This window comes from Mesoplodon bidens (assembly GCF_964165515.1).
Source record: "Mesoplodon bidens genome assembly, chromosome: 1".
NCBI lineage: Eukaryota > Metazoa > Chordata > Mammalia > Artiodactyla > Ziphiidae > Mesoplodon > Mesoplodon bidens.
In genome coordinates this window covers 163,069,010-163,082,885 of record NC_138176.1, presented here as the reverse complement: position 1 = coordinate 163,082,885, position 13,876 = coordinate 163,069,010, and the positions used below count along the sequence as shown (strand labels likewise).

Below are 13,876 nucleotides of genomic sequence, written 5' to 3'. Positions count from 1 at the left end.
ACCTGCCCCACCACTGCTCAGTTATGCCAAGGAGCTCCCACCTCTTTCCTAATATCTGAGACGTAATGTGGACATGAAGGAGAAAGAGAAGTGGGCACAGCAGGTGCTGGCTCTTGGACTCTGCAGATGCAAGCTGCTTTTGCAAGAGGTGGAGGTAATTGTACAACTTGCTGGTCTTCTCTGGACCTTGGATTCCTGGACATCTGTGAAATACAGACACTGATGTTGCCACTTAACTCACAGGGCTGCAGTGAGGTGCAGATGAAATCGTGGGCTGAGGGTGCGCTATGAACTCTAAGGTGATGTGTGTGTAGTTTTATCAACATGAGTGGCAGGTGTCCGGAACCCAGGTGGGGTGAAATTGAGTGTGTCAACAAGAAAGTAAATTGCCCTACTTCTTGATGAGAGTTCTCAGGACACCGGGGCTGGGAGGCTTACGTTACAGGGCGTGAATAAATAGCCAGTGCCTGCCCAGGGAACTCTAATTTGCCTGGAGATTCTGGAGCCCTAGAGGAAGCAACCGTGAGTGTGTCTGTCCTTGCCTCTCATTCTGTTTTCCCAATGTCTGGTGAATATCTTCCTGCCTGTCTGGGTGGTTTACCCTAGTGGTGTTGAGGAAGGCAGGTCTGTGTAGCTGCTCCCGTCTCGGAGGGTAGCTGTTGGAGGTGAGGGCACAATGGAGTACTAAGTAGCGTTCTTCATTCTGCTCCCTTTGCTCGGTAGGAGATGTGTTTCCTGGGCTGGGAGAGGTTGGGTGAGTTGGATGTAACAACCAACCAGACCTCAGATGCCATTGTCTGGAAGCCCCTGTGGAAAATGCAATTCATCTTCCTCTTGGAAGGAGACACTTCTCTGGCCAGGAAGCCTCTCCCCTCCCTCTACCTCAGCCTGCCTGGTGAACCCCTGTCCTTTGCACAGGTCCTCAGGCTTTGTTCCCAGCCTCTGCAACTCCCATGAGCCCTTACCATGCTCGTAACTTTACAGTTTCTGAGAGAGGAAAGAAGCCCAATATTGGGAGTGAGCCAGGTCCTGCACCCACCCTGACCTCACTTAGTGCCTGAGTCCCTTTCCGATGGTAACCGGATGCACTCTTGGACATCTGCTCTTTCCTCCCCCAGACTAGCCTTCCCCTGACTGTGCCCGTCTCACACGTCCCCTTCCTCCATGAGGCCCCTGTTCCAAGTCCTCTCAGGAGGCCTGGACAGGACTCTAGGTGCCCCATGGACTTTCCTCATGGAGCCCGGGAATGGCAAATCGCCTGGCAAACATGCAGTCATGCACCCATCCAGTGCTCGGGACTCTGGCTTTTTCTCAGGCAGCACTTGAGACCACCAGTACTAGTCCCTCCAAGGCAGCAAGTGAGAGGAAACAAGTTTGCCTTGTTGGAATTAAGTCAACCAACTTACTGGTACAGAAAGGGAGAAGGAGGTCCAGAGATGGGAAGGGTCCCTCCCGAGAGCTCTCAGTGAGTCCTTCCTGGTGTGACAGATGGCCTCAGTGAGGAATTCTACATCCTTGCCACAGTGCCCATGGCATTGCCCAAGGCAGTGCCCAAGGGGAGGCACAAGAAGGGATGACACAGAACATCTAAGAATAGGTTCTTGCTGCTGGTCACCCCTGTCAGAAGTCCAGCTGGTCAACTCATGCCCTCCCAGTCCAGACCTTATGCCCACCTTGTCCCTAAACTGCTTTCGGAGCTCTGCTGCTCTTGGCCCCTGAGCAGAGGAGAGGAGGTGGAGGAAGTGCTTCTCCTCACCTCCAGGAGCTAGGCCAAGCCCTAAAATCCACATCCTCGCACCAAAAGCATGTCCCCTTTTTTTCTGTTCCTCTGCCTAGGACATGCTTCTCCTCCCTCTCTCAATGCTGATCCTGCTCTCACAGCCCCCAAGGTCTCTGGGGGCCGAAGTGAAGACCTATTCCCAGGAAACACTGGCCAACGCCTGCACCCTGGTCATGTGTAGCCCCCCGGAGAACGGCCTGCCTGGTCGTGATGGACGAGATGGGAGAGAAGGCCCCCGGGGCGAGAAGGGGGATCCAGGTAGAGCTGGGACCATGGGCTTGTCCTGGTGGGAAGGGGTGGGCATTGGAATTGTAACCAACCCAGAAACTCTGGATTTTCTGCTGTGTAGACCTTGGAGATGGTCTTCTTCATCCCGCATGGGGGGGTTTCCCCCAGATATTCAGCCCACTTAAAACACAGCCTTACTGGTTGGCAAAGACGGGCTGCCCCGAGCCCCCAGCTCCATCAGCAGCTGCCCTGATTCCTCCCCTAGGATCTTGACTCCACCCACCCCAAGAATGAGCAAACAGTGAGTAAATGACTGGTATTTGGGGTCCTCTAGAACGGTACTCCAGAACTTAACTGTTGTTCATTCTGCTTAAATGGTGCCTCTGCAGGATGTTAAATATTTTTAATACGCAATTAAACTGTACTCCATGAGGGGTGGGAAAGGATGAGGCTCTGTGGCCCCATACTCAGGCCTGGTCAAAAGGATTTTCCCTAAATACATTATGGAGAGAGGAAAGAAGGAAAGGCAGCTGACATTTCTTTGTTCAGCCCCGTGCTTGGGTGTTCACTTGAGCGGTTTATTTAATCTCACCAAAAGTCTTATAAGGGATGTATTAATCTCATTTGATAGGTAGGGAAATTGTGACACAAAGATGCTACGTGAAACCCAAACTGGGAAGATGAAAAGGACATGGCTTCTGCATCAGACACATCTGTGCTTGACTGCTAGCTCCAGCTCCACAGCAGGGACCCCCAGAGACAAGCCACTCAGTGTCTCTGAATCTCAGTTTGCTCATCTGTAGATGGGAATAATATCTACCATACAGTGACAAATAATTGAGCCAAGGCTTCATTTTCCTGTTGAGTCTTCAGGATAAAGTTGCATCTTCTTGCTGTACCAATCAGGTGAATTCTCCTGAGGTTTCCAAAGGTACTGATTATTAAGGGAATTGTCCGAGAAATACTGCCCCACTGGGGAGGATCTGGGTCTTACCGGCAAGAAGTGGGAATTCAATGAACCAGCAACAAGAACAAGGGGCCACTAGGCCAGGGTTATGCAGGGATCAACTGAGGTCTTTATCTTTCTGGAGTTTGCATTTTGGCTGGGGAGGAAGAAAATGAACAGCATTTAAGCTGGAGAGAATAGGTAACATCCCCAGGCTTTGTAGGATAAGGGATAATTATCGGTCTGTCCTTAACAGACAGAAAGTAGTTTCCAACATAACTGGGCTGGGGCTTGGAGAAGGTTGCCTGGAAGTGAACTCAGGAGAAGGGTGGTATTCAAGGTGCCAGCTCTCTCTAGCTCCCAGTGGGGCCCTGAATTGAATCCTGGGCAGGGTGTGGGGTAGGGAGCCTTTCCTACAGTGGCCCTCTGAGCAGCATGGATGTGGCTGAGCCTTCCCCTTCTTGTGCGTTCCAAGCCTGGCCTTGAGTCGGTGCTTGGAGAGAGAACACTGCACAGCTGGACCAAGGACCAGGCTCCGCTCTGGCTCCTCAGTCCCAGGCACTTTAGTTATTCAACTGTTATGGGTCTGAGGATTTCCTGGAGATCAGAGCATCCTCAGAATCCTGACCCAGTAGGTCTGGGTGGGACCAGAGTCTGCACTGGTGACAAGATTCTGATGCACGTGGTCCCAAGAACCTGCTGTAAAGGACAAGATGGGCCTGAGAGGAGAGACCCTTGGGCAGAGGTAGAGGGTGGAGCTGGATCACTTGGTGATGCTCCAGACATTTCATGCAGGGCCAGTAAGACCTGGACCCTGCTTGGGGGGCTAAATTTCCAAGGACCATTCCCTCATTCCTCAGCACCTCCAAGACCCCCGCCTGAAAGGATTCAGTGAGAGAGTCCTTCCAGGGGTGCACATCTCCCTTGGAGTAAAACCTCACACCCCACAGCAGTCCCCAAGGCCACCCTCCACCCCCCGCTGATCTCTCTGATCTCACTTCCTTCCACTCCTCTCACTCTCCCTGGGCTCTGACCACACTGGCTTGTCGCTGGTCCCTAAGCACGCTTGGCCCCCTACCTCCTCAGGACCTTGCTCTTTCCACACACATCCCCATGGCTCACTCCTCACCTCCTTCATGGCTTTAGTCACAGACAGAGTCCTTCTCTGGCCCTCTTATTGGAGAGAGAACATTACAAAGCCCCACCAATACTCTATGCTTTATTTTTCCTCTGTGGCACTTATTCTGATCTGATAAATTATCATATGTTGTACATTTTAATTTTGATTATCTATTTCTATGCAGTTGAGTTTAAGTTCCATGAGGAAGGGATTTGGTTTTTGTCTGCTTTTTTCACTAATAAAATCCCAGCATTTAGGACAGTGCCTTGTACCTAGTAGAAGCTCAGTGAATACTTGTGGAATAAATGAATGTAAATCGCCAAGAGAGGAGGAATTTTAATACAGTTAAGACTGGCCAAATCGGCGGTGCATAAAGCTTCACTTCAGGTGGCAGTAAGGTACAGGGCTAGGACTTCGGGGGATGCTAGGATGCAAAATGAGTGCTTTGGGAGGCATGGTGCTTGCTGCTGAAAAGGGTGCTCTCATGGCCTCCACAGTTTGTGCACAAGGACGGGCAACCTCTAACGCTCCCCTCTAAGGAGTGGCTTTTTTCCCATGTACCTGCTGCCGCCCCGGCCAGTGGGGAGCCCAAGAGAGGCTTGGCCTGGGACCAGGGTATCTCTGCCTGAGCACGGCGCACTGTGGGATTGGGATGTGGGGCCCACCCTCTATGCTTCCATTTCACACCTAGTGAGGATCGTAACTAAAAGCAGAACACAATGCCCAGCACAGAAGCTCTCAGCCACCCATCAAATGCACAGTCTCCCACCACCAGCACATGCTTGGCCCAGGCAGGCCCTGGCCTTTCTTACCCTGGAGCACGGTTTCCAAATCTGAAATGTCACCTCTCTTCTCCAAGTCTCTCTAAATCCTCTTCAGCCTTGAAGTCCTGTTTCCTCCGACTATGTGTGTGTGCTGGGGTTGGAGGTGCTGGGATGGGATGAGGGACATCTCATAAACTGTCTTCCTTGCTCGTTACCCATGCCTCACAGTTTAAAATTCAGTGACAAATCCCTTGCAGACCAGGACCTTGTGCTAACATTTACATCCTGCTCAGTGCTAAGCAGAAAGTTATGTTCCATAGTTCGTTTCCCAGCGAACAAATAAATGAAACAATGAGGAAATGAACAAATAAGTGAATGAATAAGTTAGCAGCACCTGACATGTGTCACTTCTTCTCTTGTCTTTTTGCACATGAATGCTTTATTCACAACAGCCAAAGGACGGAAACAACCCATGTGTCCATCAACGTTTATCCGTGGTGAATGGATAAACAAAACGTGTTGTGTTCATACACTAGAACATTGCTCAGTCACACAAAGGAATGAAGTGCTGAGACGTGCTACGAATTGGATGAGCCTCAAGAACGTCACTCCAGGGCTTCCCTGGTGGCACAGTGGTTGAGAGTCCGCCTGCCGATGCAGGGCACAAGGGTTCGTGCCCTGGTTCGGGAAGATCCCACATGCCGTGGAGCAGCTGGGCCCGTGAGCCATGGCCGCTGAGCCTGCACGTCCGGAGCCTGTGCTCCGCAACAGAAGAGGCCACAACAGTGAGAGGCCCGCGTACCACAAAAAAAAAAAAAAAAAAAGAACGTCACTCCGAGTTAAAAAAGCCAGACACAAAAGCTCATATATTGTATGTATTTACATAAAATATCCAGAATAGGTAATAGAGACAGAAGCAGAATAGCGGTAGCCGGGCCTGGGAAGAAGCAGGGACGGAGTGATAACAGGTATGAGGTCTTCTTTGGGGTTGGTGAAATAGTTTTGAACTAAATAGAGGTGGTAGCTGCACACTGTTGTGAATGTGCTAAAGGCCAATGACTTGTAAAATTTAAAAAGGTTAGTTTTAGGGAATTCCCTGGCGGTCCAGCGGTTGGGACTCAGCCCTCTCACTGCCGGGCCCCAGGTTCGATCCCTGGTCAGGGAACTGAGATCCCGCAAGCTGCACACGCAGCCAAAAAAAAAGGTTAATTTTATATTATGTGAATTTCATCTCAATGAAAAAATAACCAAACTCACAGAATTGAGTGTAAAATTCTTAAATTGAGGTAGATCTCATATAATTTCAGACTTAGGCAGTCTTTCTTGAGGTAACAAGTTTAAAATATTTGGTCATTTTTCCAATAAAAAATAATATGTGTAAAAAATAATAATATGTGGTCACTAAAGATAAAAGGAAGAAAATTAAAAATACTTTAATGGTACCACTTAGAAACAACAACTGTTAACACTTTTGTATGTGCTGTTCTTGTGGTTTTTCCAATGTGTTTTATGTGTACACACACCCTACACATTCATGGGCATATTTAGGAAACAGAATCATATTAAATAGAGTGTTTATAGCATACTTTTATTGCTTAATGATGCATAATAATTTGGTCTAATTTCTATAGTTTTAAGAGCATGTTACATAGTTTTTTCTCTTCTTTTTATTACAGTATAATTGATATATAATATTATATTACTTTCAGGTGAACAACATAATGATTTTATATTTGTATATATTGTGAAATGATGATGACCATAAGGCTTATGAAAATCCATCAACACACAGAGCTACAATTTTTTGTGTGCGTGATGAGAACTTTTATGATCTATGCCGTTAACAACTTTCAAGCATGCAACACAGTATTACTTACTATAGTAACCTCGCTGTACATTACATTCCTAGGACTCATTTATTTTATAACTGGAAGTTTGTACCTTTTGACTACTTTCACCCGTTCTGCTCACTCCCCAACCCCACCTCTAGCAACTACCAATCTGTCCTCTGTATCTATGAGCATGCTGTTTTTTAGATTCTACATGTAAGTGAGATCGTATGGTACCTTTCTCTGTCTGACATATTTCACTTAGCATAATGCCCTCAAGGTTCACCCAGTTTGTTGCAAATGGCAAGATTTCATTCCTTTTTACAGCTGAATAATGTTCCATTGTATATATGCCTTGCATTTTCTCCATCTATTCATCTATCCATGGATACTTAGGCCACCTCCAGGTCTTAGCTACTATAAACAATGCTGCAATGAACTTGGAGGCACATAAATCTTTTTGCGTTAGTGTTTTCCTTTTCTTTGGTTAAATATTCAGAAGTGGAATTGCTGGATTGCATGGTAGTTCTATTTTTAATTTTTTAAGGAACTTCCATACTGTTCTCCATAGTGGCTGTACCAGTTTACATTCCCACCAACCGTGCAAGGGCGTTCCCTTTTCTCCACATCCTCCAACACCTGTTATTTGCTGTCTTTTTGGTGATAGCTCATTGTGGTTTTTATTTATATTTCTCCGGTGATTAGCATCAGGTGTCATTTCTGATATAAACTTTGGTTCTGGGAAGGGGGAGGGCAAGGAGTCCATGATCAAGGGCAAAAGCTAACAGACTTGCCTGCCATAAATACTGTGGCCTTGGGGCAGGGGAAGGTGCATTGTATGGAAAGTCAGGCAGGTCTTGGTTCCATCTGCCTCCAACTCTGGCAAGCCTGTTTCTTCCCCTGTAAAATGGGGATGTGGACGCCCATTTCCTGGATCACCACTGGACCGGGTCTTGTGGAGGCGAAGTGTCTACACCTTATAGAACCCTGAAGGAATGTCATCTGGCTCCTCCGGGGCCTGGGGCCAGGTTTATGCCCATTTCTTCTGCTGCCACAGGTTTACCAGGACCTGTAGGAGGAGCAGGGATGCCTGGACCAGCTGGCCCAGTTGGGCCCAAAGGCGACAATGGCTCTGCTGGAGAACCCGGGCCAAAGGGAGACACTGGACCATCTGGTGAGCAGCTGGGCATGGAATGCAGATGTCTGCAGGTGGTGTGCTGTCGCTAGGACATGCCGGTAGGCATGCACAGATTCTACCCCAGGAAGGAGGCAGAAGGTTGTTTTCAAGGTGGCACTGGGTTATTTCAGGGAAGACTGGAGCTGCTGTGGTGCAACACCTTTGGGAGGATGCTGCCTCTCAGACTTCTATTACTGCCCTCACCTTTTACGCACTCCCACTTCCAAGGAGATTCAGTGTCACTAACTGGGCTGGTCCTTTTCCCCAGGGCCTCCAGGACCTCGAGGTATACCTGGTCCAGCTGGAAGAGACGGTCCCTCAGGGAGGCAGGGGAACATAGGACCTGCAGGTGCACCAGGCCCCAAAGGCGAGACTGGACCCAGTGGTAGGTGGCTGGTCTGTGACAGGTGTGGGAAGGAGGCGTGGCAGTCTGTGATGGGGCCTAAGGCATGCGCACAGTGCCTGGTAAAGCCCGGACCACCTGCAGCGGGTAGGCCTTGCCAGGGCCTCTCCCCGCAGATTCCCACACTGACCGTATTTCCCCGATATCCTCCCCAGAGGAGGCCAGGCAGTAAGGAGCACCGTCTCCCAGTTCATTCTCTCACCTGGAGCTGTGGGTGAAAAGCTCCACTTCCGAGGCAATGATAAGTGCTGAGCGCACTCTCAGCCTTGTTCGTCCCAATTTGTTCCTTCCTCAGGAGAAGTGGGTGCCACAGGCATGCAGGGCTCCCCAGGGACAAGAGGCCCCGCAGGTCTTAAAGGAGAGAGAGGTGCCCCCGGTGAACGCGGAGCCCCTGGAAGTGCTGGGGCAGCAGGTGAGCGATGGAAGTCAGGCTGGGCTCCTGTTCCCCTGTGCACCCCATCACCACCCGCCAGGTCAGAGCTAGCACTCCAGGGCGACAGCCAGTGTTGGACTCTGGGAACTGTCTGTCTCTAGGGAGAGGGTAGGGCCAGTAGCAGGGACCGTCTATGTACAGGGAAGGTTGGTTGTTGGGTGATGGGGACAGTCAGGATACAGAGAGGATGCAAGGCTGGGTTCAGGGCACAGAGGGACATATGTATATGGGGAGGGTGTATTGCTGGGTGATAAGATAGTCCATGTACTGGGGGAGGTGAAAATGCTAGAAAATGTGGTCAGAACTCACCCAACTCTTCTTCTCTGATCCCAGGGCCTTCTGGAGCCATGGGTCCACAGGGACCTGCAGGTGCCAGGGGCCCCCAAGGACTGAAGGGGGACAGAGGTGCTCCTGGAGACAGAGGAGCGAAGGGAGAGAGTGGACTCCTAGGTAAGGAAGCTCTGGGGGCCACACCAGGGCGCGGGTGGGGACGGAGGGTGGGAGGAGGCCCTCCCAGGCCCTCTTCTCAGGCGTCCCCCTTAGTTACAGGTGGGGGGCTGGAAGTCAAAGCAGACGCTGGTCTTAGCCTCTATGACTCACTGGAGGGCAACCTGAGCAGTTTTTCCATCTGATCTTTGGGATGAGCACACCTCCCTTCCCAATTCATCAGATAGCTTTGAACTTCAAATAACCCAGTGGATGGGAGCTACATGTATTCTTCTACTCCCACACCTCCCTTCCCAATTCATCAGATAGCTTTGAACTTCAAATAACCCAGTGGATGGGAGCTACATGTATTCCTCTACTCCCACCCCCCAAAAGGAAGTGTTATCAGGTTCCTAGAATTTGGAATTACAGTGTCACCTGGTTCAGTGTCAGTGTGGTGCAGGGACCTGCTCAGAGAACAGTGTTCATAGCAGAACCACAGAAAATCCTGTGGGCAGCAGAGGCCCACCTATGTCAGCAGATGTGGGCTTCCTAGGGGTCCATCCCAGTTCTTTACCCCCACCCCAATATGTGTCTGCAACTGGGCACCCTTCCCTTGAGGCCCGGGCTCTGAGCTGATCCCAGGCTGTGCTGGACCTGTCTTCACTCGACCTCTCTGCCCTGCAGACATCACTGCTCTCCGGCAGCAGATGGAGACCTTACAGGGGCAGCTACAACGCCTCCAGAATGCTTTCTCTCAGTATAAGAAAGGTGAGTTCCTGGACCTGAACCTGAGCTGGACTCCAAGGGTGGGCCTCATACTAGGTCTGGGTCTTGGCTTGGAGTTGGCTGGGCTTGGGTCTAAAATTGAACTTGGCTGGGACCATGTTTAGGACTAGACCTGGAACTGGGGCAGGGAGTGGGGCTAAGGATGGGCTGGGACACAGCAGTGCAGCCACATGCTCCAGGAGCTGCAAGTGGATGCAAGGGAAAAGGAGGAGGATGCAGTCCTTGTCACCAGTGCAGTAGACCTTCACCCCTGCCTACTCTGGGCATGTCCCTATGATAGACAAGGGGACACCCAACCCACGATGCATCTCTTCCCTCTGTGGAGCCAGGTATGCAAGTACCCAGAGATGCAGCTACACAGCCCAGGCAGCAGAGAATCCAGACATAGTCCTGTGAGCAGGGGCTGGGATGCTGCTCATGGGGTTCAAGTCTGGTGGGGCCCAACCTTGCTGTGTGGCCACTGAGTATCTCACCCTAAAGATGCCCCTGGGTCTGGCAGGGGCAGGCTGCCTCCAGTCTCTGGTCAGTGCTGGACTCTCCCTGCATCTCCTTGGGTGTTTAAAGCAGAGATTCTTCCCTAAGCCTGGAATCCTAAGGAGGCAGAGGCCTCCTGGAGTGCGCACCTGAGTGCCCGGTGCCTTTGGGACTGTGCCTCAGTCCCCAACTGCCCCTCCCCCTTCCCTGCTCTCCCTGACATCATCAGCTTTGAGTCCACATCATTCATCAAACCTCATGATGCAAAAAAAGAAGACTTTTCTGAAGGAATAGAGCATAAAGGGGTGACATATAGGGTTGGTTCCTAAGGACTCAAGCCAACTAAGTACCTAAGTAGTAAGGATGAGAGTTTCCAGCATTTGATGTTTTCCTCCCTCCACAAACATATTTGCATACCCATTCACTTGCTCATATGCACACTGATGCAAACAAAGGAGAACATGGGCATATGCACCGGCCACATGTGTGGGTACTTAAACACCATCACTCACTCCACACCATCTACATACATGAGCACACATGCACACATATGCACACACAAATATGCACACCCATCCAGATGGACCTTAAGTCCACCTGCGTACCTTCAGATGGATATATGGACATATTCACGCATGCACATGCATACCCACCCAGATGCATGGGACATAAACCCAATTATGGCACATGAACTTGCACTGACCTTGCCCAGGGCTGCTCTGGGTGCCATCCTGACCCCGTGGAGGATCTGGCCTCTGAGTCCTTGTTGAAACTACTCAGAGGAGAAGGGCAGTGGGTCAGGGTGTAGTCTGGGTTCCTACCCAGTCCAGTGAACCCTCTTAGGAGCCCTGAAGATTTCCATGCATGAGCCTAGAAGTCAAAGGGATGGGGATAGGATGGAGTAATAAGAGATATTTAACATGTCACACAGGTGATGCTTTTATGTATTGTACACCTACTTTAGAAATAAGGAATGGGAAACCCTGAAAAGGGAAGTGACTTTCCCTTGCCCACCTGGACCGTCATTGTCAGGTTGGGGCTGAACACGTGGCCTTCTGACTCCCAAACAGGGGTCTCTCCAGCACCCATCCCACTCCTGCCCCCCATTCCCACACACACCTCTCAGATGCCTTCATCCCCTGCCCAGCGGTCCAGGGAGGCTGACTGGCTGGGGCATCACCCGTAAGCATATCAAGAGGCCAACACTGGGCTGTCCCCAGTGCAGAGATTAGCATGTCGCTGCTCTCAGATGCCCCACCCTCTCCTCTCCTTTCCCCTCACCCCTTCACACAGCACAGACCCCCTTCTGACAACCCCACATGCCCAGCCATCATGCAGGGGTGAGAGCGAGCCCCCTGCGTGGTGTTTTCCACACTGTTAGGAACTGCCCTGGGCAGCACCGTGTCATTTCCCTGGCCAAAGTCATTCCAATCTACACAGTAATTGAAAAACCAATTCTGGCATATGACATAGGGAGGAACAGAAAGTGCACATCTAAGCTTTAGTGTTACATCCAACAAGGTTTGATCCTCACTCTACATTTGACAGCTGTGTGACTTTGGGCCTCTTATGTAAGCTCCCTGAGTTCCAGGGTCCTCACCTGTAACTGGAGACCACAGCACCACTCACAGGGCGCATCGTGGAGCCAGGGCTGCTCTGGAACCAGTGCCTCACTTTCATCGTATCTGGTGCCCTGGTACCCTGGATGGGAGGCTGGGGGGCTCTGGTTGGAGCACAAAGGTCCAGGTGCTGCCACACCCCAACCTGACTATCCTCTTCCCCTAGTGGAGCTCTTCCCCAGTGGCCGGGGTGTTGGGGAGAAGATCTTCAAGACGGGAGGTTTTGAAAAAACTTTTCAGAATGCACAGCAGGTATGCACACAGGCTGGGGGACAGATGGCCTCCCCACGCTCTGCAGCCGAGAATGAGGCCTTGAGACAGCTGGTCGCATACCAGAACAAGGCTGCTTTCCTGAGCATGACCGACGACAAGAAGGAAGGCACGTTCACCTACCCCACAGGGGAGCCCCTGGTGTATTCTAACTGGGCCCCCGGGGAGCCCAACAACAGCAGAGACTCAGAGAACTGTGTGGAGATCTATTCCAATGGCAAGTGGAACGACAAGGCCTGCGGAGACCAGGGCCTCGTGATCTGCGAGTTCTGAGCCCCTGGGGAGGGTGGGGTACTGCCCAGAGCTGTGTGCTGCCAATGTCCCAATAAAAAGGTGACCCTCGGGCTTCCCTGGTGGCACAGTGGTTGAGAGTCCGCCTGCCGATGCAGGGGACACGGGTTCGTGTCCCGGTCCGGGAGGATCCCACATGCCGCGGAGCGGCTGGGCCCGTGAGCCATGGCCACTGAGCCTGCGCGTCCAGAGCCTGTGCTCCGCAACGGGAGAGGCCACAACAGTGAGAGGCCCGCGTACTGCAAAAAAAAAAAAAAAAAAAAAGGTGACCCCCCCTCAGGCCTTCCCTGGTGGCGCAGTGGTTAAGAATCCGCCTGCCAATACAGGGGACATGGGTTCCCACCTTGGTCCGGGAAGATCCCATGTGCCGCAGAGCAACTAAGCCTGTGAGCCACAACTACTGAGCCCACGTGCCACAACTACTGAAGCCCACACACCTAGAGCCTGTGCTCTGCAACAAGAGAAGCCACCGCAATGAGAAGCCCGCGCACCACAATGAAGACCCAGCACAGCCAAAAATAAATAAATAAATAAATAAATTAATTAATTAATTAATTTTATAAAAAAGAAAAAAAAAATAAGGTGACCCTCTGCTGGCCAGGGCTTCTCTACAGAGCCTTGGGTGAGCCCAGAAGGCAGGGCTGCTATGGAACGCCTCCCTCAGAATAAAGTTTGAAACTGGCTTCACACCAGGAAGACCTATCAGAGGAAAGGGGGGCAGCCTGCTTTCCCAGGGCAAGGGCTAAAATGAGGTCTCCAAGACCTCCCTGTTGCAAAATCCAGTGTCTCCTCCTCTGCCCTCCGCCTCCTCCAGCCATCGGCCGCATTTGACCCAGCTGATCACTGCCTCCTCCTTCCCTTTTCCTCTTCTGCTTGCAATTTTCTTATCCTTCTGGCTGCTCTGCATCAGTCTCATCCCTCCTCCTCTCCTGGACTGCTCCACAGAGGAGCACGGGAGCCTCAGCTCCAGTTCCCCTCTCTCCTTATTCTCTCTCCAGGCTTGGGCTCATTCTCTCCCATGGCTTCAAATCCTTTCTATTGATGCCTCCCCCATGTAGAACCCTGTTCAAGACCTCTCCCCGAACCCCAGGCTCCTCCAGCCAATGCAAGCTGGAGCCCCGGGGCTGGGAGGTCTCAGTGTCTGCCTCTTGCTTCAAGCCCTGAGCCTAGGAAGCTGCACAGTTACAGAAGGATGACCTGGCAGGGAGGAACCTGCCTCTCTGGCCAGATTGAGTGGCCTTACACCCAGTAGACTCCCCTCACCCTTGACCGCCTAGGATCTCTCTCTACCCATGAGAGTGTGACTGTGGTTGGCTCAGGGAGAACA

The 13,876-nt window shown here is 51.3% G+C and overlaps 1 protein-coding gene across 1 annotated transcript; it reads left to right on the top strand.

The window, feature by feature from the left end:
• Window positions 1–336: 336 nt before the first annotated feature.
• Window positions 337–12,790, top strand: SFTPD (surfactant protein D). The gene is made up of 8 exons (XM_081254995.1): window positions 337–522; window positions 1,837–2,038; window positions 7,725–7,841; window positions 8,113–8,229; window positions 8,543–8,659; window positions 9,014–9,130; window positions 9,794–9,877; window positions 12,155–12,790. The coding sequence occupies exons 2-8, from the start codon at window positions 1,840–1,842 to the stop codon at window positions 12,529–12,531; spliced, it is 1,128 nt and encodes a 375-aa protein (XP_081111121.1). The 5' UTR covers window positions 337–522; window positions 1,837–1,839; the 3' UTR covers window positions 12,532–12,790.
• The last annotated feature ends 1,086 nt before the right edge of the window (window positions 12,791–13,876 follow it).